General features: G+C 37.7%; 2 protein-coding genes across 16 annotated transcripts in view; both read left to right on the top strand.

Moving 5' to 3' along the window:
- Krz (beta-arrestin protein kurtz) overlaps positions 1 to 4,477 on the top strand; it is a 28,029-nt gene extending 23,552 nt beyond the window's left edge. For 8 of the 9 annotated variants that reach the window (XM_072002936.1, XM_072002939.1, XM_072002942.1 and 5 more), the window contains one exon: positions 172 to 4,477. In XM_072002936.1, the coding sequence (XP_071859037.1) occupies positions 172 to 247 (76 nt within the window). In that variant the 3' untranslated portion in view covers positions 248 to 4,477. Of the gene's footprint in view, positions 1 to 140 lie in introns of all 9 variants that reach the window. The other variant, XM_072002935.1, reaches the window with a different exon arrangement.
- A 4,094-nt stretch (positions 4,478 to 8,571) lies between these two features.
- Positions 8,572 to 27,773, top strand: part of 5-ht2a (5-hydroxytryptamine receptor 2A) — a 39,487-nt gene continuing 20,285 nt past the window's right edge. For 2 of the 7 annotated variants that reach the window (XM_072002927.1, XM_072002922.1), the window contains exons 1-3: positions 8,578 to 10,045; positions 19,533 to 20,454; positions 20,585 to 20,876. In XM_072002927.1, coding sequence (XP_071859028.1) covers positions 20,095 to 20,454; positions 20,585 to 20,876 — 652 coding nt within the window. In that variant the 5' untranslated portion in view covers positions 8,578 to 10,045; positions 19,533 to 20,094. Of the gene's footprint in view, positions 10,046 to 19,405; positions 20,455 to 20,584; positions 20,877 to 27,773 lie in introns of all 7 variants that reach the window. The other 5 variants (XM_072002926.1, XM_072002925.1, XM_072002923.1 and 2 more) reach the window with 5 other exon arrangements.

Here is a 27,773-nt window from a genome sequence, read left to right as displayed (position 1 = left end):
CAGTCGGAGACCATTTCGGCGAAATCATTGACGCACATGCTACTGTCAACTTGTTACTTATTCCATGCCGCAAAATTAGTAGATGTTTTGCATACAGAAAGCTTTTTATCTAGAGATTATAGGGTTTTCTTCGATTTTAGAGTTTCTGAAATTCTCCCCGTTTCGCTTCAGGGAGGCGGACTGCGACGATGACATAATCTTCGAGGACTTTGCCCGTCTTAGGCTCAAAGGTGAGCCGGATGCCTGACTACGTGGTTCCAAGTCAATCTACCTGTTCGAGACAACTAAATGTCTCATGGCGGGCAGTAATCGCCGAAAAATCGAAAACGTCCGCGAACTTCATCGTGAAGATCGACCATCCTTGCTCTAAGTCCTTGCTAGGATCGGTCACGGATAAAGTTTTTCGCATCGTTGGACAGACCGATCACTGGAATAACATTACCTTTTCTTTCGATGCTCGACGAAGGAATTCGTTCGCGAACCGTGTGGTCAGTTCATCGTAAATTTCTATTCGACACGGGATAACACATCCGGAATGGTACTAATCATCGCACAGAGAACAATATGCACTTCGAGAAACTCACCAGAGGAACAAGAGAAACTTGAAATATTTCCAGTCTATTACGTCGACAAGATCAAAGAGAAGTATATCTTTACGTTTTGACACGTTTCGTTTCTGATGCAAAAAATGATAAGGCATCAAAGACTGAATGCATCGTCGAAAAGGTTATCCCATAAAACAATCATATTTATTACTAGCAAGTGGCGAGTACATCTTTTTCTTTAAAAATGGGTCCTTGGGACACAGTCTTCGACGAAACTACAAACACGATGTTTCTGTAATTTTAATCGTATGGCCAGTATGTAGAATTCATTCTATCAATCGCAGATACCTTTTACACGTACGTTTCTATGCCAGTCAACAAGAAACGTTTGTTTCCGGATCTCTCGGTGAAGAGAGTCTGGTCATCTTCGTCGCAGCAAACATATAAATTATTATAAACTTCGTTTCCGTATTATTATATCAATTTGCTTTAGCGAAAATCTTTGAATCCTCGAGAGTAAGATGCAAGGTATGTTTTGTTCTGAGATTAAGTTCTGTTATATTCTATATCTAAAAGTAAGAGAAATAGATTCCTTCCACTATTTTTTCGATTCGTACTGTTTGATACTTTTAATTTTGAATTTGCGTTTAGTAACATTTATCAAAGATAATGGCAATGTTCGGTTTCCTTTTCCTATGTTATGTTTATCTATACGATAACGCATTATTTAAAAAAAAAAATACAGCTTCTTGTCGTACAAACAAATATATTGCAGTAAAAAATGTAACTTTCAAGAAATATTATTCCTCGATAAACGATAAAATTAACCTTTTTCACTTCGAAGCACGTATAATAGTTTTAACTATAAAAACCTGAGCCATCGTGGCCTCGAATATGTCAAGTGAATTCTCGTCTCGGGACATTTCGGAATCTTTACAACATTGAACGAGCGAGGAGTATCTATGACACTATTGCACGTCAACTGAAAATGCGAATTAAATAACAATAATCTATGTGGGATAATGTATTACGTTGATCGTTAAATATATCTTCGTATTCGACGTTATATACATAGTTATCGAAGTTCTTCAATAGAGAATGGTTTTTTCGAATAGTTAAGTCGCTTGGATTTTTAATGGAATCGCATTGGATTTCCTTGGAAGACATCGCAACAAATTCAACGAATCCTATTTAAACGTTACATATAAAAAAAAAAAGAATATATATAAAGATAGATAAATATACTCACGAACACACGTATTATACATACGTATACAAACTTTGCATTACACGCTTAACGGTAAATTAACCAAGGGTTAAAAAAAAAAAAAAAAGAATTAAGTAAATTTCAGCAGTTTAGCTTTTACACGTTTATACCGACATCGAGAAAGTATCGGATTTTTTGCGACACACTATTAATCGTACGATTTTTCTATTCCTTTTTTATGTATCAAGTTTTTTACCGAAACGAAACATTCTAGTGCCATCTTGACTATTTGGATTATACCGTCGAAAAATTCATTTCTTTGCGAACAGATTCAAATCGATCCAGTTCGTTACTTGCATCGTTTACAAAGACTGTTATGCGAAGTTGAATCGCCTGTTTCCCTAATAGGGAGAGTATCGGTACGATATGAGTTTTCTACGTCCCTCTGCGACTTACGTTCACGATGAAACGGCAAGACGAATTATGGAACAGAGTATATCGAAGAATTCCAAGCGCAATTGAGAGAAAGGGATCATTCCAGGTGTATGCGATTTATCTGTATACCTTTAGGAACAAAAAAGCAAAGTATTAAGTATTCTCTAAGTGGCAGATCAAAATGGACGAAATTACGATTGATTATCTTCGGATCCAATCCTGGTCGGTCGGTTTACTGGTTTCATTTCGCACTTTACTCTGATCTGCGATTTAGAAAACGCCTTATATACATATGTTGTATTAGCACGATTCAAACATTAAAGCGTCCGCTGTCAATTAATTCTTATTTCAACCAACGTCGGTAACAATTTTACGAAAACACAGCGAGCGCGTTAATTAAGAATAACTTCTGCGTATCGATGAGTGTAATTTGCAGTTAGTATAAAAATCTGTATCTCGGATGGAAGAAATTGTTGGCTTAAAATTGAAAAGATCGAGGTAGCATTCTTGAACGAACGTCCAATCTTGCATAAGGTAAGGAAGGAGGGGAAAAAAGAAACGAAAATTTTCTACCGTCACTTTCTGTTTGCGATAACGAAATAAAATGTCAATTGTACCAATCGAACGAAATAGCCGGAACTCGTAATTCTCTTCGATTTTTAGCCACAAAAATCTGGCCAGGGCAACGTTGACCGTGCTATTGGCCTTTTTAATCGTGCACATGTATATATACGCAGGAGGTAAGGAGAAGAATAGTATTTTTTATCGATATAGCATTTACAGATTGTATTTAGGAGAGATTATCGATTATACCAAAGCCAGTATCTCTCACTTCAATGTTTTCTTAAGCAAAGAAGCTTTCGGGAGAATGAAGGAACAAAACGAACATGATTATTCTCTAGTAATTAACCGAGCAAAACAGCCACGTAAGTAATTGTATATGTCGAGTTAATGTTTAAAACTAACGTAAGTGAAAGAAACAGCCATAAGTTTGAAGTCATATATTATCGTGGTTTTATTTCATTTCAAATGTGAAAAAGCCATTGCACGTTGCAAACTCTTTCTCGATAAACTTTACCTCTATTCGGCCTCTTAACTTCACACTTTGTGCCACTAAATTGTATCTGGCTGTAATTCGTAAGCAGGCGAATCTATCACGAGAATGTACCCCTTTTGACCTCAAACTTATGCATACACATAGAGAGAAAGAGAGAAAAGATGAAGAAACGCGGGCTTGTACAATACGCGCCAGAGTATATTTTATATTCGCACGCGCTGGTGCGCGCCAATATTTTTTGTATCATATTAAAAAAAGAAAAAAAATCAGAAGGTCGATCAGTGTATGATTCGTATCTTTTGAACAGCACAAAACGAACGAGAGATTATTACCATACTGCACAAAAACAATTGCAACACACGTTGCTCCAGAGTCAATAATGGGTGCTGTTTAAGAGCGTGACTTGTCGCTATTTTAATGAGTGTGTAGCGTGTCGAGTATTAAGACGTTTCGATGTCTTAAAAGAGAACGAAAGCCCATTAAGCCTTATATTTCGCAAAAACGCGATTTGTAACGAGCAATTTGTTACTCGTCGCTCTTTTCATTCTCCTTTTTCGTGTTGGACAAGTCAAGAAGAAGTCGTAAATTATCGGAACCTGTCGATATCAATGGATGTTACAGATTTCAAACGCTTCCGGTTCGTACGTGAAAACACGAAGATGCAAGATGAATTGTATATTAAGAGTATCGGACAGTACATATGTATGTACGTGTAACGATTAGAACTACGCAGGGCATAATAGTTAGTTAAGTTAGAAATGGTTTAAAGTAAGAGGAAAAGAAAAAAAAGAAAAAGAAATAAAAAAGAATATCGTCTACGTCCAGGAATTATTATGTGTATGTGTAATCGCAGTATTCTACTTTGCGCGTATAATGTCGAAACGAATCGGGTTGTATAACTTTATGAGATAGGACACAAATTACAGAACACTGTAATCAGCAACAGCTGATACGTGTAAATTGCGTTTAACTTATTAAGCAAAGACGAGTTATTCCCTCTAATGCACCCGATAATTATTCGTTTTGTATGCAGAATGAAGTGTCGCGAGAGAAAGAGACACGAAAGAAGAATCGTATTAAGCGGAAAGTATGTATAAAAGGAAAATAAGAGGAACAAAAATGGAAGAAGAGAATAAATAGCGAGATACGTAATATATTATATTGTACATGTAAAAATTGTGTATTCTCATATAATAGTAGTTGTAATAATTTAATAAATCTTGTATATCACAAGTGGCCACAGTTTTCATTATATCTTTTATATTAATTAATTAAATTACCACAGCTCTAATAAAAATGTAAAATGCCCTTGAAGTTGAAACTTTGATTTCAACGAGAAAGGAACAGTAGTAAGGAATACTTTTAACTTGCCTTGCTAATTAAATTCACTCTGTATATAAGGTACTTTTAAATACCAAGTTTGGTAAAACTTCGCAAGACAGACAGTTCTAAAATGAAACTTCACAGATTTGGAAAAGGTCTAAATTGGATCCGCTAAAATCGATGCATCTGTTTAAACATTCATCTCCCGCGGGGGTTTCGAATAATAAATGAAAACATACCAGAAGGGAAAGAAGGAAAAGCAATGGAAAAAGTTATGACACATAAACGAGATAAACATGCAAAAATTATGCAATTCATATAGGGGAAAAGTTCACGTATTTTAGTTCTTTCTATTCTTTTTTCGTTACAGAAAAGTTCAAGGCTTTCCGAATTAAAGTTGCGATGATTTATATTTGGTACGGGAAAAAAGATTTCTATAATTTTCAAATACGACTACTTCATCGTAGACACTCGATGAAGTTACAGAGTCCCATTACGCTCGATGTCGCGATTTACTGAAGAGTTGGTGAAGAAGAACTTTTTGCAAGAAAAATAAAAACACTCTCGAGATAATATTTTGTTTGGAAAGAAATTTAGAGGAACAGCAATGAACGTAATAAGAAGAATCTAACTAGATGAACAATGCGATAGACTGAGAAATTTTTGCGACATTTAACGCGTTACAATTATTGCTATGATTATAATGTACGTAGAAAGATAGACTTTTCTTTCGTTCCTAATATAACCTACCATTTCCCTTTAAAAGTGAATCCAATTATAAGGCACTAACAGCATTAACTAAAATATATTACGGTTTTTTGCTTCTAAAACTTGGATAAGATAAGAATCATTATCGATGGTAATTCCAGCCCTTTCTTTTTATTCGAGGCGTGTTCGAACTTGTAATCTCGAAAAACAGAAAAGAAAAAGTCTTCGAAACTTGATAGAACTTTGGACAGTTTCGATTACACCAAGCTACAGGATGAACGTGTTCGTGTTTCGTTTTAAATTAAATACGGAAGTTTTTAGAGTTTGCGGAAATGAGCACAGTAATTCCACGGTGGCTGGATTAGAATGATCCTTTTCATTCGGCTATATCGAGGCTCGATTTCGTTTATTTAGCGTCCACGTGGAATTCGAGTTTAAAACGAGCTGTTCGACGTAACAACGCATACAGTTTCACGTTAATTTACATGTATTTTCAAGCTGGCGCGTTTCACTGAAAGTGCATTTGTCTTGTACAATATAATTTTCCAATTTATAAATCAAACGCCTTCGCTCATTCATTTAATTCTGGAACATCAAAAAGCAATTGGAAAATTACGTTTAGATGAAACTATATTGTCCTTTGTGATTAAAATGAACATTTTTATATTTTTATATATTCGGAAAAAAGTACCATTCTTCTATTACCCGTTTCACATTTGACTCTCGATTTTTCGAACTGAATACAGCACAATTTTACTTTTTATTTCGTTACACCGGCTAAAACTTTTTAATTGAATAAAATTTTGTATTGAAACGACATAAAAAGCTTCGTGGCTATCGGTTGGTCTCTTAGAAAAAGAAACTAGAAGTTCGAACTTCACCGGCTGCAACTTGTAACATGTACCTCATACGGTACGACACCATCATTTATCAGCGTGAAAGAGCAGAAATTCTTGACGCGAATAATGAGTTGTGCAACAGTCCAAACGTGTTCGAATTCTGACGGGAATTTATTTTCACGTTTAACCGAGCTAAAATGTGGAATTCTGTGTTACTCACGAACGACCGAACCAAGAGGCATTAAGTGTCCGATACATGATCAATTCTGGACATTTGATGTAAACGATATGTTCGTTTCGACGTAGGAAACAATATATGCACGTGAAATGTAAATGATATCCGATGAACGACCAAATGAAAAATAAGTTTCGCATTCAATTTCGAGTTACAGATTCTACAGTGATCTTTTCAATTGAAATGAAACTAAAGGATCATTTCAAGAGGAAGATTATTTAAGATCCTTAGATATAGGCATTTAATTATTAATGTCTTTCACGCAAGAGAAATTTGCAATTCGTCAAAGCCGTGTCGTGTATATAGGTTTAAAGAGAGAATAAGGAAAATGAGAAAGAAAAACGATTGCAATTAATTAAACAGACACTGTTTCAGTCTTATGGAAGGAATACGTTATTTCAAACGACAGTAGTTGAGAGAATTAACTTGAGGCAAAAGACAAATGTAATTTTTTAATGCGATATGGGAAGTTACGTTAAACAATGATTCTATACTATTGGATTTTGCAAATTTTACGATTATACGTTTTGAAGTAAAAAATCCTTCGAACGATCAACAGGACATAGTCCTATGAATACACTGTACATAATCCACTTAGAGTTTTCCGTTGTAAAAATGAATCTTCTCGTATTTCTTTTTCCTCCTTTATTCAAAGCGAAGATAAAGTCTCGCGTAATGTCCGGGTTCGATTCGATCCACGACGTTTTTTCTGACGTAATTCGTTTTTATCAGAAGATAGCGAACGTAGCGTTTCATCTTGTTCGTTATTTCTGCTATCTTCACCGACGTATTACAAACTGTATTAATTTCCAAGTTAGTTGAGGAAGGTTGAAATGTATTATTTGATGCTGGAAAGAATTTTCGATAGTCTGGTTATATTGGTTGTGCTGCTCGAATATCCAGAGACGAATATCGTTTTCCAACTTAATATCAAACGTAATCCTGCCAGGAATGTCAATTCGTGAATTCGACGCGAGATTATCGACGATCGCGCGGTTACATTTTTCGGTCTTTTTTTTTTTTTTTTCTTACTAAAACTAATATAACAGATCGATAAAAACGAGGACGAAAATAAATTTGCTCCAAGTATATTCGATTTAAAAAATCTCCAAATAATTACGCGTACGATATTTTTCTTGCGATTTGTCTTTCTTACAATCCAAATCTTTTATGAAATTCGTCAGACAAAAGATTATTTTTTACAAGAAAAATATCATCTTACGGATGCTGGGAATTTTTATGAAAAGTACATAATTTTGAAGAAAAGAAAGAGAAATAGGAAACGTGGCGATTCTGCTCCGTATTAGCAAGGAAAAGAAAGGATATTGTTGCCGGATGAAAGTACGAAGACTAAATCTAATTAAAATTAACATGCTTGAGAAGAAGACAGCTACGAAGATAAAAGAATGCGTTAAAAATATTATACGAGCAAAATAAACGAAAATTTTCGCAAAAAATTATTATAAAAAGTTGGAAACGAGCGAGAAAATAGAAAAATGCGACGATTAAAATCTGGCTAATCAAACATGTCTTTTACTTGCTTGTCCAGGAAAATTCGTGAAAAAAGCAACCTGTAGAGAGAAATTTTTTCCTCTTATCAACGTAAAAATGCAAAACTGCTTTCAACGGGGTGAAAAATTGAGTATTCTTGTAGTTTGTTCATTAATTAACAATGAATCTCCATCTCCTGATTCACGAAGTAACAACATTATTATCCGTCCACGGCATATTAAATGCGATTGCAATATCGATTGCAAACAGTATCTCATCGCAATTATTGTAATATAAATATTATGATAATCAGTTAACATATTGTGTTATTAATGTTAAATACGTACTCCTACTGCATTATTTGTGCGTTAATTCTCGCATATTATAAATAAGAATCGTTCGTATTAAAAGTGACTTTTTGCATAAAACAAATATCTCACGTATACCTACGTATATTATGATACTAGTTTGCGAGTTCGATACCATTCATTCACCATGTTTATAATAAATATTTTAGAGAGCAAACAAGCCTGCGATATAAATTCTGATATACAGACATTTATCCATGATGATATTGCAAACCTTAGAGTGAAATATCCATTGAAGCTGAGCGAACAAGTTTTGGCGCGCATCCCGGTCCCTCTCTCTGTCTTTCTCCCACCCCAGGACGTAAGGCAACGCTACCTCTACCGAGTCGTCGCGCCTTCAGTATGATCCACGCGGCCAAACCTCGAGGATGCGTGTCTGGAACAATATATATATATTTTAATAGTAACCCTATCAAAAATATTGCAATCGATATAAATTAGTTCTCATCGTCTCTGTGACTGTAGGAATGTACCAAGTAACTATTGTTCCGTGTTCGTTTAATTTATATATAGTTACGTTCTTCAAAGTGAACTGATTTATGCCGATCGTCGATTCAAAATCACAAAAAATTCTTCCAAGATTTCTGAAACGTGTATCATTTAAGGAAATTGGTACGACTGTGTGAGAAATTTGAATCAATTTGTAATTTCGGGGTTTAAGTCGCGAAAGTTTAATGACGAATCTCCGCGTTCCCATCTCCCATTTCCTTTCGAAAATGTTCGTGTTTCGAGAAACGATCCTTATTTCTCAGAAATGGAAACTCAAGGAAACTGATCTCGGCTTTTGAAATAGTTTCAGAAGCTACGAGATCGCGATTTGTTTCATCCTTTATGCCGTTCTAAATCTTAATCTACGAGTAGTTTCTCTTATAAGGTTATACACGAGAGCACGAGTAACTAACGAGTAATAATCGAGAAATATCGTTATACGAGACGAAGAGGAATCGTTTTCGAAATTACCTGCATACCGGCGAGAACCAGTTCCAAGCAAAACGGGATAGAATTTCAGATTCTCACTGATCGTTCTAGATTCTAGATTACTTGTAAACACAGCGTGGCCACAGAACCCGCGTGACTCGCACGAAAGGAAAAGAAACGCGTAATTTGAATCCATTAAAAAGATCGAAAGATGGAAGGTACCGCGACGACATCTTGCGGTACAACTTCACGCGCGAATAGGCAATAACGAACTACATGCGTTAAAACTGATACTTTAGTCAAATAATTCGAATTGTTAATGAATAAATAGTTTCTATAAATACGTGTATGTTACGTCCGCGATTTCAATTGTTTTTGTAGAAAACTACGAATTTCTAGAAGTCGACGAGTTAAACTTGGAACGATCGGTCGCCACTTGAACACTCACGATAACCCACTTGATTCTTAATGAAACAATTCAATGATTCCACTCACAGATTCATATCTTGGTCGAGGATTCGACCACGCTTTTCTCTATGATAAAACGAGAACGATTCAACAGTCGATTTTATTAGTTGGACCTTTACCAATTTGAAATTTAAGACGACATCGTGCCACCTCCAGTTCCGAACGCTAACTGCCTGATGTTGGACACGAGGCGTAATTGTCGCACAAATCGCTTCAATATATCGATTATCGGGTATCGTTCGATTCGGTTAAAGAATCTCGCGGTGATTTCCCAGTGCTGTGAATACCATGAGTAACATTGACGTTCGAATCTCCGTTGGTGCAGTGAAAAGATCGAAGAAAAGTATGATATTGTGAACGAAGAATTGTGCCATGACGAAAGAGAACACGAGCAAGAAGGAAACTGAAGAACTGGAGACGAGAATTTTGAAGAACTTGCCAAAAAATGTAGGTAAATTGTCTATCAAATGTTTCAGGTTAGGATAATTTGAAATTATGCAGCGGGAAGCCGTATATTCGTTTTTTCCGTATTTCACATTGACTTTCCCTGTGCCTTTCTGCACATAAAGTGATTCCAAAATTATGGAAGAAAAGATAAATCGAAAATATAGAATAAAATTCTTCATAAAATGTTTCATTCTCGGGGAAAAATGTAGCCTGAAAATTTGCTTAGTATGTATATGCGAACTTGGCTAATACTCGACTGGACACGAACAAGCAATCAACAGGAGATTATTCTACATGCAAAAATGAATAAAAAGTGAAGAATAAAATTTGTTCGTTTAAGGTTTCATTTTCCAGAAAATAGAATTTGTTCGCGTTTGGTCAAGAATTAACCTGGTACATTCGTGTTCAGAAATGTCTTCAAATTAGATATATTTTTAAACCAGGATGGCTAAATTGAACGCTTTAATGTTCGAGTAAAATAAATAATAATTTTATTTTATTATTTTTATTTGTAATTCACATAATATAGTATGGGGAAAAGTGTGCTGATACATTATCGTTAAATGTAGGACTCAATTGGTGTACGAAGAAATTCAATTAATTCTAAATCACGATTGAAATTCGGTCTTATCTACGCCTGGACTAAAATATCTTTCTATTCATCGTCCTATAATGGGATGCAGATTCTATCATAACGAAGTGCAGCACCGCGAAAACGAATCTGTTGCCCCTTTATAACCTAATCTGGCTCGGAAGTACAAGCAATTTATATCATCCCGTCGTTTATTCCTTTTTTGTTCTCTTGTTATCGATGGAAAAGCACAGTACTAAATCTTGTATGTTACTCTAGTAATTTTACGAAAACGTAGTTGTAGGCCCCGTTACCGGAGGCGTTTCATTATAAATTTCTTTATGGGGGATCTCTTTTAATAAAAGTTTCATTAAAATCTCCCCCGGATAAAAGATATATTTCCCCGGTGTAAAAGTCGAATTCAACTTTAGCTACCGTTTCTTAAACAATAAAATAATAATCTGCGAAAAGATTGGCTTTTTGTCAGAATAAAATATAGAAATATAGGTGTGTTTTTTTTTTTAATAGAAATGATAATTCAGTCTGTATGATTTGTAGTTCCTTCAACCTACTTGTATTCGATTTGTCTATTATTTGTTTAAATGTATATGTAAAAATATGAAATCGCGTAAACATATACAATTTAACGATCGTTAGTTGATACATTTTCTATCGACAAATTATCACCGTTTTATGCACCTTTATGCCACATGGTTTATCATCTTTGAAAAGAGTGAGGGTTTAAAAACGAAATATGTAGTTTTTTATTCGTTTCCAATAACGTTATTGCTTCACAGGCCGCGAAAGCGTATCGAAAGTCTAAACGGGGTTCACCGTGCCATCTCTGCTCGTAAAATATCGCTATGCGATCGGTGATTGACGTTTTGATAGAATCTGTTTTTAGCGAAATGTGTTTTACATCAGCTTCTTGATTCCTGTCTTTCTCGTACATTCTTTGCTTTCATAGTTGCTGAAATCAGGATTGTGTGAAAAAGCAAATAAATTTCTACAAAAATGGTAGCCATATAGTTTAATCCTTTTTTGTTACAGCGCAAGAAATTTAACTGAATTCTATTAAGCGCGCTTCATAAAATTGCATCATATCTCTTGGATGTTAGTGTCCCAGCGAAGATAATTTTCATTTCCCGTCGAGTTTTACATACCAACAAATCTTTTATTATAATAAGATAAAAACTATCAGTTCTTCTCTCTAACATACAGTGAGTTTTATTCTTCAAAACTAAAACGTATAGGTATTTTCTAAAGAGCATTTTTCAAATACGAATAATGGCAGGAGATAATAGAAATACCTTTTTCTCGTCGATGTTTCTTACCAGTTATATATTTAACTAACTATAATTTTGTCAAGCAGCATGCATTAATTTTATCTAGAACTTTATATTCACGATCCGAATATAGCGTAACTCTCTGTGCTGAGAAATTTTTGCTAACATGAGAGGGATCTTTCCACAGCGCTTCACGTACACCTCATAAAATTGTGGATAAAATTGTCCGTAAAGTCACAGATTTCGACGTGTAACAACTTTGAATCTATAAAACAGACAATTAATTGTCTACAGTTTCCATTCACATTAATTGTCATGGCTAATTATCCATATAATTAAATGAAATGTCGTGACTAATGACGTTTTAATAACCTAGAATTGCTGGAATAAAACAGTGACATTGATAACAAATGTAAAAATATGTTTATTCATGAGTTTACTCCGTTTTGAAGTTTGTTAACTGTTAGCGATGAAATCCGATATTTCCATAGACATTCTTTTCTCGTTTTTATCCAATCTTCGTATTTCACCCCTGGCTAATGTTTCATTTATTGTTCTTTTAGCATTGTATAGATGAATAAATTTCAAAATGAATTTTCTTCTCCAGTGAAACGAAGAAAGGGCGATACTTTGTATAACGATAGCGAGATCTACAAATGTTTTGCTTCGTACTGATTACTTAAAGTATCTCATTCTCGATTCGCTGGATTTGGGTTTCTAAAAAGGTTCCGAATGTATATGCAGATCGGCATCGTATGTCAGTTAAAATCGAATAGTAACGATAAAAGAAAGTAGAGGAAAAAGAATTCTCTTATATTTGGTACGAGTCGAGTGACGTTTATCTTGTTAAAATATAGAACTTAATTAACGAGCATTTAATCTTTCAAAGAGATTGCGCGAAGAAACTTAACAAATACATTCACGTATTAGGAACAGACTACACGAGTTTCTATAAATAGCTGGAAAACTTGCAAATTTAAACTGAAATTTATTCTTTGAATTACATTTAAAATGTAGGCTCCAGCACCATTACCACATTTCCCATCGTTTCGCTATATTCTGTTTATTTCAGTTTTCCAACAATTCTACAAATGCGTGTACCGTGTTTAGTTGTCACATTGGTGCTAGTTAAAAAGGATAAATACTCGATAAATGAATAGGAAGATATAGAAGGCAGGAACAGAATAATCCATCGTGACACGAAACGCTGTCATTGGCCTTAGTAACCTGCTCTGATGTGTATCATATCTCGTTATCGAGTCGTATTATTTTCCATGTAGTCCCGTTAACAAATTACATCCGTATCTCGTTCCCATCGGTCGATGTCCAATCAACTAAATTCAAGCTTTGCCCCCTACATACAGCACTGACACAGAACGGCCGATGCACTTTGCCCGTGATAGCGCGTCTATTCGCAAGCCTGCATTTTTCTAAATCTACCACGATTCATCTCGTTTTCAATCACTTTGTGATCCTTTTCTTCGCTCGTGTAGAGTTATGAAAATCTTCGCAAAATATTTCTCCTTTAACAGCCAGTATTTTCGAGAAACGAATAGAGCACAGCTAAGAATTTTCCTACGGTATAATACAACTTAATCTACAATCGCAATCGATCTTTAAGAAATATTGCATGATTTTTCTAAATCTTCGAGCTATTATAAAGACATATTGGGATCCTTGTTGCCATTAATCATGATTTTATCTTCAATTTTAAACAGTGTTCATTCTGTTCGAACGAACGTCTGCCACTTATTTCACCATTGTTTCCAAATGTTACCTTCCCTAACGTTATTTCTCCTCTCGTCACGATCTTATAGAATTAATCAAAATTTTAACCGGTGGATCGTACGAGCAAGTTTCAGGCACTCGTCTGCGCGACGTCTGACAGTAAAGTAATAACATCGGGGATTCTCACAATCGGATACAGGGAATCGTAACGTGTACTATCTCGAGTTTATCGCGTCGAACGAATTGACCAACGTTTTTGCAAAATTGGGAATCTTGTTTACGTCTGTATTCGTCGCCGCGATAATTACAAAGGTAATTAAACACGATGCGCGGGTTGCTCCGCGAGAAACGTTTACGAGGCGGGCAACTTGAAACGCGTTTCATAATTAGAAATTTCCAAGATGAGACGTTTAAGAACGCTTCGTGGGTCCTAGCCGGGAAAGCTCAAAGTGTATCGCTGGGAAATTGCAATCGTTGAACTAGTTCGTTAAAGGTGACGAATCCTTTTTCTAGGGGTTAACTCTACTTAGTGATCGTATGAGAAACTTATTAAGGAATTTTTAAACATACGATAACATAGAAAATGAAAAATATTCCTACGAGAGACGACGTCTCTAGTTGACTATCCGTGAGGCTTTGAGCGTATAAATTTTTGAGGATTTTCTACCTTTGGACATGCTTTTCCTACAAGCTAGAACAATTTGTCGTCGTAGCAGACCGTAATTCTCACGACGTTTGTCTCGAACTATATATGCAAGTGAAAAATGGTGTGAATGTAAAGAGAATAACTAAAGGAAAGGTAACACAATGTATCCTTTTGCTATCAGTAAGGCGAACGACGATGCTCGTACAATTGAAATCGTTCCTCCGCTGTGATTCTTCTGGCTTTGAACGGAATCAGCGACAAAATGTTGTTTCGTTTGGCAAACTATTTTAGGATTTTCAACATTCTTCGCATCTCTATCGAGAAAGCTGAATCCTCTCGTTGCTATAGTTCTTATACGTATTTGCCGTACTTGCTTTCCTTTTCATATTATATTTCATATTATATATCGTATTATGTATTTGTGACTGTATTATTACATTCTCAGGTAATCACATTTACGCATTGCTACATCTCCAAATGTCTATGTAGAATCTCTGCATACTATTTTTCTGCTTTTGATTGCTCTAAAACGTTGCAGCACTTGCCTCGTTATTATTTTTCTTTCTTCACATTTGATTTTATTGTATACCAATGGCAACAATATTTCACCAAATTTTCCAACTCAACGCTGTACACCGTTTAATTGATTTCACTGGCTGGGCATGGCATCGAACGAGGTTCCCGCTGACCATTCCGTTAACGTACAAATTAATGACAACGCGTCGATATGCCTCAGCGATTTATCGGTGCTCGATATTAACGCGTGGCAGATAGACTCTAATGCAGAGATTTTGCCAACGGCGAATTCGTCGATTTCATTAGCGCGACGCGGTGTTTTTACGCCTCATATGCCTGACGATCTCACGCGTCTGTATATTTTAACGAGAATTGATAACCCAGCTAATGTTCTAACTGCGCGGAAATTTCAGAAACTCGCGTGTTTGCGCCATTGCGGAAGAACTATAGTTCGTCGATGCATTGTTCGTGCCTGTTCCTCGTTCCTCGAGAGTAATCCACGATTCAAATGCATTCGTCGGTTTAGAATGGAATATGTGTTTAAATGTTCTTTGGAGAGAATGAAATTGTGTGGCAGGATTATTGGAAAAAATGAAAAATTTTCGTAGTTGAATATATCGATGAATGGAATTTTCATGGATACGGTTACTTTGATATTTCTACTTTAGTTTGGTTACGGTTTTCAACATCGACCGCGCTGTTCACAATTAGAAACGCAACTTAAGCGTGAAACAGATAGGTTCGGATTCCCAGCTGATTTCCACAGAATCTGATCGCATTAATTGCTGGAGGACGCAACAGATACTAATTTGCGGAGCGAAATGAACAGGTGATACAGTGAATGGAGGCTGAATAGAGGATTTTGCGAAAGGAGAGGGAAAAATTGCTGCCTTTGATAACTCTGGGAATTCATTTAATTGAATTAATACTATGTTAATAGATGCTTTTCATTCGGCGATTCTTATCGTATTAAATATACAAAAATTAAAGAGTATCATAACGAAATAAATATAACGAGTATTATTATTTTAGAAATAAAAGAAATAACGACCTTTTGACCGATAAATGTGATATATTTTTCCTCGAGCTGAAGGATAAAAGATCTCAATCTCGATATAATCAATCTTCAATTAGCCTATTCAGAAAACTTTACATTCGGAAAAAGGTACTTCTAATTAGACGCCTTGATTAACAGTAACTAAAAATGCCAACTCGAACAGGATCAAAGAAATAAAAAGGCGGTTGTCTCCTGCTCCTGTTGTTTGCACCGCTAATTAGAAGATCAAAGAATGTTTTATTTGCCTAGAAAAGAAAGCCGAAGAGTCCATAATCAGTCAAATACTTTTCGTAAATTCTCGAAGAGATAATTAAAAGTGACAATAAGAATACATCTTGTTGCCCGATATTATTTCAATGTCTTTTTAATTAGCATTTGTATATATATATTCCATTTTATCATCTTGCATTCTCAAATTTCCTAATTATTGCCACTGAAATTAGCAGTGTTCATTAAAAGAGACCTTCCGACCACGAACAGATAACTTTTGTTGTTCCGAATGATGTTTACGAGACAATGGCTCGTGTTAAATTCGGGGATAAAGCTTTGTCAATCACTCGGATGAAGGAACAAAGGAGCGTTTCATAAAGGTTCCCATAGCGAAGCATCAATAAGGGTAGGATTACGCCGATGTGTAATTTATGCTTGTGTCTTTCCTTGGAGAACAGCTAAGAGAAAGTGTCGCCCTCGATGAAAAGAAGCTTTTAAATGAAATAAGAACGAAGAAATAGGAAGCTGAGACGAAATCTTCGTCGAGATTACACGATATTGCACGATCAATCTTTAACGAGGAGATTTCGACGAATAGATTTTCGGAGAATTTGGGGATCTAATCAAGGCATTCGTTGCTACCGTGTCGTGTCATTAATAGGAAAACGGTGATTTTAAGTATCAGGAATACCGAGGAAAGCGGAAGAGGAACGAAACAGCTTCTTCGATACAGAATTTCAAGAGATCCTTGGCTTAAAGCTTACGTTTCGTACTTTGATTAGTTTTCCAAATTTTTATATCTTTGTTTTGTATCCGTAAAATTAATCGATTGCTCGGACAATAGAAAAATTGTAGCGGCCAATAACATACAAAAATGAGAAAGAAACTTTCCGCGAAACGAGAAAACTTTATAGGAAATCGTTGATTCAATCAAGACGACCACTATCTTGCTAAGGTACTGTGTGAAATGAACCGCGAGCTCGCGAAACCAGTCTTCTCCACAAACAAAGCAACTTTCCATCGTTACCGAGACATTTTCTCAAGAATCAAGTTGAAATATCGCGACTGATATTTGAGAAATGAGCCGTCGTCAAAGAGGCATGACTCTTGATATTTAGAGCATCCGTTCTCAATGGATCACGAGTGAAACGCGAAAAGAAATGATCCGTACAGAATATGATCTACGAGCTTCTATGATTCACACTTTGATTAACGAGATGTATTTCTGGAAAAAATATTTCATGAGAGGTGTAATGTCTGGCCGGAGACGTTGATGGTTACGTGTTAGATATAAAAACGACTCGAATTTGTGTAATTAGAATTACGTAAACGAAAACGAATGTCATATCTTCGTATCACCAGTGAATTCGTAAATGCAAGAGGGCGAAGTAAAAGATAAATCGTTTGATAATTTTTTATGTTAAAACGCGTGACGTTAAATATATCTTTTCAAGATTAACGCGAGTTAAGAATTTTTCAAAATCCTCGCTCTCCAAGTTCGATCTTAAACATTATTTCTTCGCAATAAACGCTTTAAAATCGCGTAGAATTTGCTCTAACACACTGGCACTGAATTTCGCACAAGCTTAACATCTTGTACGATGCTCCTGCTTTATGATCTCAAATCATATTTGGAAACATATTTTCGTAAATTCTTTTCTCAGAATTCAACTGCGGTTCTAATAAAAATTCCTCGCATCATTTTCAATTACGTGTTCCTCCGTAAAGCGTTACGGTTTTCAGGAAGGGGCTATTTATGGCAGAGGCAGGGGTTGCACTTCATCATGTTCCACATCTATCGTTATTAAACTTCATACATGGGATGTTTTAAAACCATGACAAGATATTTCAAAGAATAAGAGAAGGTCGTATTAGTCGACTTTCCACGGTAGTTATACTATCGTACTAAATGCTTCCAGCATAAAACGCAAATTAGTAGAAGGTTTAAACATATTTTATTTTTTACTGATACGTATTCGTTGATTGGAATTCTGTATTTCTGCCTCGCGTAGAATTGTACCTTGACTTATTGACATTAACTCGTTTCAGGAAACGAGCAAGAAATGCATTGTGCGAGAAGTTCGAGTCGTTTCTCGAGCGTGGATTCCTCGCAAGCGATTATTACAACCCTTAAGCGAATATTACAACTTATGTTAATTAGAAACTGTTTACACGTCATAACTAAGAGGCTAAATTCGTCGCTAATAATTCCGAAGTTCGCGAAGAAGACACGGCTTTAGGTGAAATGTAGAAAATTAAACTCCGTGTTTACCCGTATAGTTTGTGCATGTATCATTTTCTAGTATCCAATATTGAAGCTCAGTACGCAATATCGTGTAATTCAACTTCGAAACTTTTCTCATTTAAAAGGGAAATTATTTATACATTGTCATCCTTTGGTTCGTTTTAAAATCGAAGAAAAAATGGCCGGATCCATTTCTTCCGAAGAAAGTTGACTCGCTGAATTACAGAGTATCGATGCAGTGTCGATGAAGATAAACGCATGAAAAAAGAAACAATATCTTCTTGGTACATCCAGCGACGGTTTAACGAAATCCATAAATGGGGCGGCGTATTGTCGCGTATCACCATCCCTCCGCGAGCATGATTTATAGAGCGGATTTAGCCAAGATACATATCGACACCGATGTCACCTTAAGCTCGCCTTATTTCTGATCGATGCAATATTATTATATCCGCTTCAATCTTCGCCACGTTGAATAAAAATTTGTCGTCTACATAACACAAAAAAAAAAAAAAATACTTCGTACCCGTGCATTTTTCTAGTAGCCTTCCGCGTTTGTGTCTATTCTACGTTTCCATCGGTTTCCGAAGCTACCGGTTTGTATGTTGTAATCTCCGATAAATATTCTACTTGTACCATCGAGAATGACTTGGACATCTCGACGAAATCCGTGAAAAAATAATCGATCGATTACACGTCGCCTTTCGTCGCGTGCTATTCCTGCTTGAGACGATATTCTCTTCTTGCCACGATCACTAATTTAGCGATCGTCTCTTATGGCTCAACTAACGCATTCCTGCAATATTTTCATTCGAATCTGGTAAATAGAAACTTTTAAAAGAGTCGATAAAATTGCCAGGAGCGTTTGAAATGCCATGCGTTCTCGAACGAGGCGGGAAAACAATCGAAGAGCCTTGGAAATAAAAAACAGAGGGCTATTCAATTTAAAAACATTCTCACTATCCGAAGCGACAAAGGTTGGCTTCTCGGTCCCAACGGATCAATGTCGGAAACAACCATTTCGGTTTTACCATTGAAGCAACCCCGATCCAATTTTTCTTCTTTGCCGAATATATTTTTTTTCTCCTCTTCTTCATTTTTACAGATTCGGCTGGGTTTCGCGGGGAAAGCGGGTTGTTGGACACGCGATCGAGCATCAGCTAATAATGCCGTGAACGATAAATCGATTCCTCCTGGGAGAGCTTGAAACTGTCATCATTTGTTCTAGGTAGAGAAGACGAAGGAGCAGGTCGAATAAAACCTACAGCACGATTCCTGAACGCCAAAGTAGCGCAACCGGTCGTAAAGCGAGATCTGAAGAATCCATAAACTGACTGAGCTACGAAAATCGCCCTCCCCGCTAGCGCCACTCTGCCGACGCCGCTGCCCCCGAATAAACGTCCACCACCATCGTGATCGCGTCTCCCCTTCGTGCTTCCTAGTCCTAATTCGATTCGCAAGCAACGCCAAGGACGGCCGCCTTTTCCGAAACGTGTCACGCTAACCTTCGCCAATTTTCATGTACACGTAACACGCGTATAGTATAGTCGGTGCAGTAATATTCTGGCTCGGTTTTATCTCGTCTCGTAACCGTGCGAAGCGCTGGTGAACGGTGAGCCGTGATTTGAAAGAGTAATTATGCGGAATAGAAGACAAAGCGGAGAATCGCGAGCGAAGAGAATAGCGAGGCGTTGCTCGTTCGTGGACAAAGTGCCCTAGTTCAATGATGACTCGGTGTCTGTGATACGTGATCTGTCGTTTGTCAGAGGACAGGTCGATGACGTTAGAACACGAATGTACACTGATCAACGGGATAACCCTCTGTTGATAAAATTTGCCGACGACATGGAGGGAAACCTGACAAGCTCCTGGACGAGCAACTTAACTGCGATGCTGTACCAGCTGCCTTGTAACGATAGCTTCCTTGGATGCATCGAGGAGTGTATGGTTGGCTCATCAGGATTCGATCATATGTGCACTGTGGAAAAGGGAACCTTCACGTCATCGATGACACTGTTCTGCAAGCCCTGTGATTACTCCAACTGCGATGTGAACGTGTCGTTGGTTCTCAGCGGCCTGGAAAGCATCGAGGGTGTCTTTTTGTCCAGGTTACCGAAATTCAGAGACTGCAATGAGACGAATTTCGATGATCAGGTGAAAATTCAAGACAAAATTTAAATTTAGCTTGACTATAAAACTGCCGGTGAAAGAGTCCCGTTAGTCGAAAAATTTCTCGCCGGTGAATTTTCCAATAACTCTTCTCTTCCTTTTGTTACGTTCACAGATTTTGGAATGCACGCCAGCGGAGAACGTAACGACAGACAACCTGACGATCTCTTGTTCGCACAGAACAAAATTAAGTTCGACGACGAGGGGCCGCCGTTTCGACTGGAGCTTTCTCTTCGTTGCAGTATTCATCGTGGCGGGTGGCTTGGGGAACATATTGGTCTGCTTGGCTGTGGGACTCGACAGAAGACTGCACAATGTCACCAATTACTTCCTTTTGTCTCTCGCCGTGGCCGATTTACTCGTTAGCCTGTTCGTAATGCCCTTAGGCGCGATCCCAGGATTCTTGGGTAAGTTTTTACACGAAATATCATAGCACTGGGAATTTCTATTGTCTCGGTAGAATCTCGTTCAGAAATATACGCGGAAACTCGAAATATCGGTGCTTATTTTCGTAGCAGCGAATGTCCAAACAACTATTTCTAAGCAGCGTGACTTTAGCAACGGAATTACAGTATTTCCTTACATTACACGAATACTGCACAATAAAAATTTTGATTTGGAAACGAAGAAGCGTATCTTGCAGTTCGAGATATAGTCAAACGAATATCCATCCTGGTTTTATTTTAAACGCCCTGAGTCTCGAGATCGTACACAATTGTACCATTTCCCATTTTCCCTCGCTAATCGAATTCGAACAGTGGAAAGCATTATCGGTGGTTTGGAACAGTGCCAACTTGCTGAAAACAAAGGAAATGCGATCAGTCGATTAAATCGAACTAATTAGAGCCCTGGCCAAGTTCTACGGCGGCCAGGCTAGTTGATCCATTAGCAGGAAAATTTCTTGTCATTTTTCCCTCATCCGAGTACAATCTATTTTGCAATTTCGTTTTGCAATAGGTAAAACTATTCGTTCGTAGAAAGGTACTTCTTCCGTATCCTAAAACGCTAACTTAACGAACAGTGAGAAGTCTGAAACAGAGAGTATTCGAGGAATTCCTAGCGCGCGTCCATTGATCGAAGCTTCCTTAGAGATTTAACGAGATGTCTTCCGATCGAATCGTTTCGAACCTTTCCTTAATCGTTTCGAGGATTCGTGAGAAAATCGGACAAATTACGAGTAAGGGAAGCATGGTTGAAACAAAGTATCGGGAAGTATACTTTTAGTGCGATTTCGTCAACGAGCTTGAACAACTCTGATCGCCTTTCTTACAGTCCTTTTCTTTTCGTTTACCCTTCGAATAGCGATACGCTTCCAGAGCTTTTGATCCCTTTTACCGCTACTCGCAGAACGTCTCGTTTCGTTCACAGCCATAGTGAAAGTGATCGCCGATTTTGAAACTACGAAATAAAAACAACGGAAACGTCGAAAAAGCTGAAGAACACGCCGAAAGTTGAAGTAGTCGCGCTGCATAGACGTGAGAACGCAAGCAAGACGAGTAAACTCGCTGAATATTGTTCTTAAGGAAGCACGCAGAATCTATGGTACGTTTTAACAGTTTTTCCAGGCTATTCAAAAGTTCTTCGGGTTACGAGAAAGCGTGAAAGTTCCAGCGAGAATAAAAGATTACGAAGCGATGAAAACCAATAACTCGAGTCGCCGACGGGGAAATTGAGGGCGAAGCTCAACGAAGAAATTCAACGCGTCTGTGAACTTTCAGAATTTTCCTCGAAAGAAATCGCTCAACCGTGTGCGTGTCAAGTACATATCTGCTCTAGAAATTTAGAAATTTATTTTCGATAATCACGTAGTCGTCGAGAAACTACGCGTTCGATTTTTCTGAGATTTTTTCGTACAAGGAAGAACGCCTGTATTCGACAGCGTTCTAATTCAAATCTTCAAACTGCTGACAAATGATTCTCGCTGAAGTTAACACTGTGAACGAAGAAGACGAAGGGAAAAATTTGATTTTCTAAATCTCCAAGTCCTTTTGCGATCCGACAAATGCAAACGATTCGACTCTCTGATTCATAGAATTCTACCTTGCATCGAAGGTTCGTCGGCAGTGAAAATCATCCCTTTTAACGAACGAAATCTGATAAAATCGAACAAAGCGCAGAGTTTTAAGGAAGATTAGCGTATCATAGTCAGAGGATCTTCCGTTTCTACGTCTTGAGATTTAAAGAAAAGCTTTTCCAGTCGAACGGTGACACGGCGCCGAAATTTATTCTCGCGGCAAACTTATTCTCCGTAGCTTGAGGAAACAGCGAATATAGTCGACTGTGAAAATTCACTCACCGTTACGGAAGCGGAAAACGGACTGGTACAACTCGCGTTACAGTACGTCGCTTGCTCGCACGGGATTCTGCCTCTCTCAGATTACATTTGCAACACGATCCACGGCCTGAATCGCGTGCTCTACGATGATAGAGACTCACGGAAACGAGAGACGATACGCGGAAGAAAGGATATGCGAGATGTAGAGACGAATATGTGGCACGGTTCGCGCGCCACGGATCGCGCCAGGTGATCAAGGTTGACGGAAAATGCCGGCTTTTCAGACTAAAACAACCATCCACGCCAACCTATTCCATTTCTCTTCCCGAACCAAACAGTTTCTATAAAGTTTCACGGTACTAGCAATTGTAAAACGGTTCTCAGAAGATACGTAACTTCGAAACATTTCAAGCAGTCCGCGAGAAAATCTATCGAGGGAACGCAATTCGAGAAATTTACTTGGAGGAATAGCGGGATATCGCATCAGATATACGTTTCCCGGAGGTATTTGTACTCATGAGAAACGACGAAAACTTCGGTAACCGTTGCACGATAAACGTCAAAATGAATACATAGATGTACGAGGCTCGCTGTGTCGCGAAATATATCGTTTCGTTGTTTCGTACAATCGGTAGGCATATTGGGAAAAAGAACGAGTCTAATTTTTTTCCCATGTGTTGAGGAAATTCCGAGTAAAAAATATTCGGTACGTGCAGCAGCTTAATATTTCTTTCTTTGTTAACAAGTCGGATATGCCAACAAGATAGTTATAACACGGTCTTGAGCATCAATTACCATCCATTATCATTTACCATCTGGTGAACGTGTTGATGACCCATAAAGTTTTCCAGTTCGCCGGTATAAAACGGTATCGTGGAATTGCTCTGTAAACAGCGTAATGGCCAAACCGAGGATAAATGTTGCTTGAAAATTTGGATCACGTGCTTCGGTTCACTATAGTGCCATATAAATCGCAATTAAGCACACACCTCGATCACACGATCGTCGAAATGCCACATGATAGTTGGAAAAACAAGATTAAATGTAGCGTACACGAAACGTACGCGATTTTTGATCATTTTCATCCGAAGCAAAATACGAAACATTTTCTGAGCGATATTCAACGTTCCTGTACCTTGAAAATTAAAGCACGAACTACTCTCTCGTTTATTCTACATTAAATATAACATAGATGTCATAGGGTCCGAGCAAACAGCGAGGCACTCGATGCTTGGAAGTTCAAACACAGGTATCGTGCCAGCGAAATCCCGGAAAATTTGTTTTCTCCAATTTTCTTTGTACTTGTTCTCTGTTTGACCAAGACGATTTCGATCTCGGTCTTGATCCTTATCGAGGCACACGCGAATGTTGGGCCCGTGGCGGAAAACAGCGCGCTATCGGGAACACGGACGTATTCCCGCGCGGTATTTATCGTTTCCGCAGCATTTCGAGGAAGTTCGTGGGAACTTGATAAATGGACTTGTCAAAAAAAGGGGTAACCATGGTGAAAATGACCACCGTGGCGGCCTCAATTGAGATATATTTCGTTTTTACAGGTAGACAGCTGGCCGATTCTTCGGCGTATCATTTTTTGCGCTTGTTATAAATGGAAATAAAATTCGCAACGATTAGCCAGCGAAGGTAAAATTCCCTCGAACCGTTCGATCATTCAGATTCATCTATTTGGATCTGATCCAACAAAATTAGCCAATTCTCATTAAAAATATTTTTATCGTATTCCCATATTTTATTTGAACAGTTATTTTATTGCAACAATTTCCTGTAATTCCAAGAATAAAGTATATTTTCGCGCGTCAAACATTTCTGAAATCTTTTCACGCCAAGTTATTTTCATCGATTTGGATTTCGAAAGTTCCCATGCATTACGAGTTAGTTCGTAAACAGTAGCTGGCACAAGTTTCAATCATTTTAAGTCCTTTCAGAAAAGTCCCAGTTTTTGCTATTTATAGTACCATATTCACGAGCTTACGTCCAACTAACAAACATATCCAACGCGAAAAATCAGGCATTCACAGGGCAAAGTTGCCAAGTCCGTGAATTCGAAGCAATATGTGGTAGCGTGGCCATCGAGAACAGATTTACAGAACGTCCATAGTTAGAGTCCGACTGGTGATTCGTAGGAATTCTGAAACAGAGAAACGTCCAGGCTGACGCTGATTAAACCTGTCCACGGGTTGTGATTCAATGAAATCCTCGAAACGAGCCGTCAGTCGATGTTGGATCGCCCCGTTAAACGTGAGCGTAACTCCCCTTAGCGACTAAATGAAACGGGAAGAAAAGATCCGGACATTTTCAGAGATTCTAAAAGTCTTGCTACCCTTACGATTACCCGTTGTTCTTTATCCTTGATCCAATGCTAAATTTATTTCTATATAAGATAAATATAATTTATCGATCTACGAAAGGAACTTACTCTGTCCCGAAATTTCTTCTGCTAGATCGGTCGATACGAAATTAATCTTAATTTTGAAATAAACACACGTTTGCGAATTCATAAATTGCGATATCTTCCACCAATATACATTTTACGAGCCGATAAATCTTGTTTCGCAAACTGCATGTTCTACGAATGGGCAGTAGGTACGTGCGCCTATATTTCCACGACTACGGCAGCTTCTCTTCTTTCACATTATTTCGGCCGAGAAAATGGTGTTCGACCGCAGTGCTTTCTATTGCCGGTAATTCGCAGCTACAACCCCGCTACATTATTTGCCGCGCATATTACGCGGCACGCTGCAAGAAAGCTATTTCAATTTTTCCTGGCCGTCGAATAGGCGAGCCTTAAATGCGCGTTTTATCACGTATACACGTATCCACTGCGTTTATCCACATGTCGCTGGGTAATATGATTTTTCTCGAATAAAACCGGGTTAGGAAATTTCGCCTCTGGGTTCTAATTAAGGGGGAAAAAGGCAGGGCAAAAAGTTAAGAGGTTGTATATGCTGGGTAACGCAGCGTGATTTCTGAGTTTGTTGATTAATTAATCCCGATGTGGCTGCACGAATATTAGCCCCTTTTAAGCGCTCTATACTCATTCTATTCACCTCAGATTATGCGGTCTCGAATACTTGGGTTATACTCGGACTGCGGCGGCATTTGATTAAATATAATATTTAATTCTTTGTAGTATCGCCTCTGATCTTTATCGTGTTTGCCTTTAACTCTTGTCATCTTTAACTCGTGTCACTTTGCCGTCGATTACCTCTCTTGCCTCGATTGCCTCTCTTGAAGTTGTTAAATACAACAGATGCGAATTATTTCTAGGATGCATTATCGCTAAAGCGACATTGTTTTATACGATGAATGCTTCTGGTTAGCAACGTTTTGGTTTTTCACTGGAATTTCTCTTCCATCGGTAACGGGAACGATGATGAAGGAGAGTCGAATCGTCCCTATCTTGCGGAAATTCTGCTCAAACGCGGTAATCGTACGAGCAACGTTCCTATGCGATGCAATTTGAGTCGCAGTGTATTAGCATGAAATTTCACGATGGACGAACGTCACTTGGTCTCGCTGAATATATTCGATGCTAGGTTGTCATCCATCTAGATTTGATGTTCGATGCTTGACCGTAATTAGAACTCTCTGATCAATTTAACTGGAAACCAGCATCAACGTGGTAAAGAATTCTCGCACTGTTGAAAATTCTCATTGAACATCGAGCGAAATATATTTTATCACAATTTAAACGATATTATCTCGATGATCTATTTCCAGTAATGGTACATTGTAATACATCGAAATGACAAAATGACATTACCAACTTGTTCCTCTGCAGCGCGACAAACTCATCCGTTAGTTGCAACCGCGTTAAAATTCACGAAACTGTGTGGGGTTTGGGAATGTGTTTGGTCGAATGTGTACATGTAGATTTTGTTCCGACCGTTTAGATAGGTTCGTCGTATGATTAAATGACCCAGTTTGAAAAAAGTTCCGTCGATGCATTTCCTATGTATTGTTTCTGACCTGAAACTGTCTCTGCCGACGATATTATTTAGTTCGCTAGTTCTTCGCGAAGTGAATTCCATTTCAAAACCTTACATATCCCTTTTCGTTTTTTGCGTCAATGTTAATAGATACAAAGCTCGTTTCTCTGAAATCACAGGCATTCCAACATCGTTGAAGAAGCTGGCACTATTTTAAACTTACAACGACAGCTACTGTAATCGTTTTGTAAATTAATTCGACTATCGGTTCTACTTTATAAATTCTCCAGAATTATCTCATTCGAGAACGAAGCACTGCAAACAGAGCTGTTAGCACAGGGTGCGGCTTTTAAGAAATTAAATAAACACTTCGTGTAACCACGGAAAACATCTTTGTTGAACTTTCAAATAAAGACGCGCAGCATCTGGCATCCATCCGGTTGAACGTTGTATCGTGACCATGAAACACTGCGGAACAGGTGTACAGGATGATTCGATTGATTCGATGCTCGCGCATCCATGCATACACACATGTCACATATAATTATATGTCTGAGCACATTACAGATACGTAAGTACAAGGCGAGCAGCAATGTACTGACTGAGTTTAACCACTCGAAATTTCGCACGAAAATTAGATAGAGATAGTTGAATACTTTAACGATTAAAATTATTTCAATAATTTAAATCGTTTGGAATTTTTTCAAGGGATTCAATCCTATTGCTTTTAGACGATACACCTTTTTCGTGTAAATTCTAATTAAAATTCTAATATAAAGTTACTTGACTAATTTATTCGCAAACTTTTTCTCAATTAATATATCTAACAGCCTCCCCCCCTTTTAGTCGCGGTTGGATTTAGCCACACGAGCTCTCCATTTAGGAGATAATACGAGGACTGTGTAATGCGACAGTAATTACTGTATCACGCACAGTAGACTATTGTTGTGTCCGCTATAATGAGATCGTCGAGTTTACCACGGTTAAACCATGAAACAATGATTTAACGTGCGAGTCGCTCGTCAAAATTGTTGGCTAGGCTTTTTAATAAATAAACAATTATCAGTTGTATGCGAAACGTT

This window comes from Bombus fervidus, chromosome 5, assembly GCF_041682495.2.
Source record: "Bombus fervidus isolate BK054 chromosome 5, iyBomFerv1, whole genome shotgun sequence".
NCBI classification, from domain to species: domain Eukaryota; kingdom Metazoa; phylum Arthropoda; class Insecta; order Hymenoptera; family Apidae; genus Bombus; species Bombus fervidus.
Note: the sequence above shows the minus strand (reverse complement) of the source record. Positions and strands in the feature narration are given on the sequence as shown.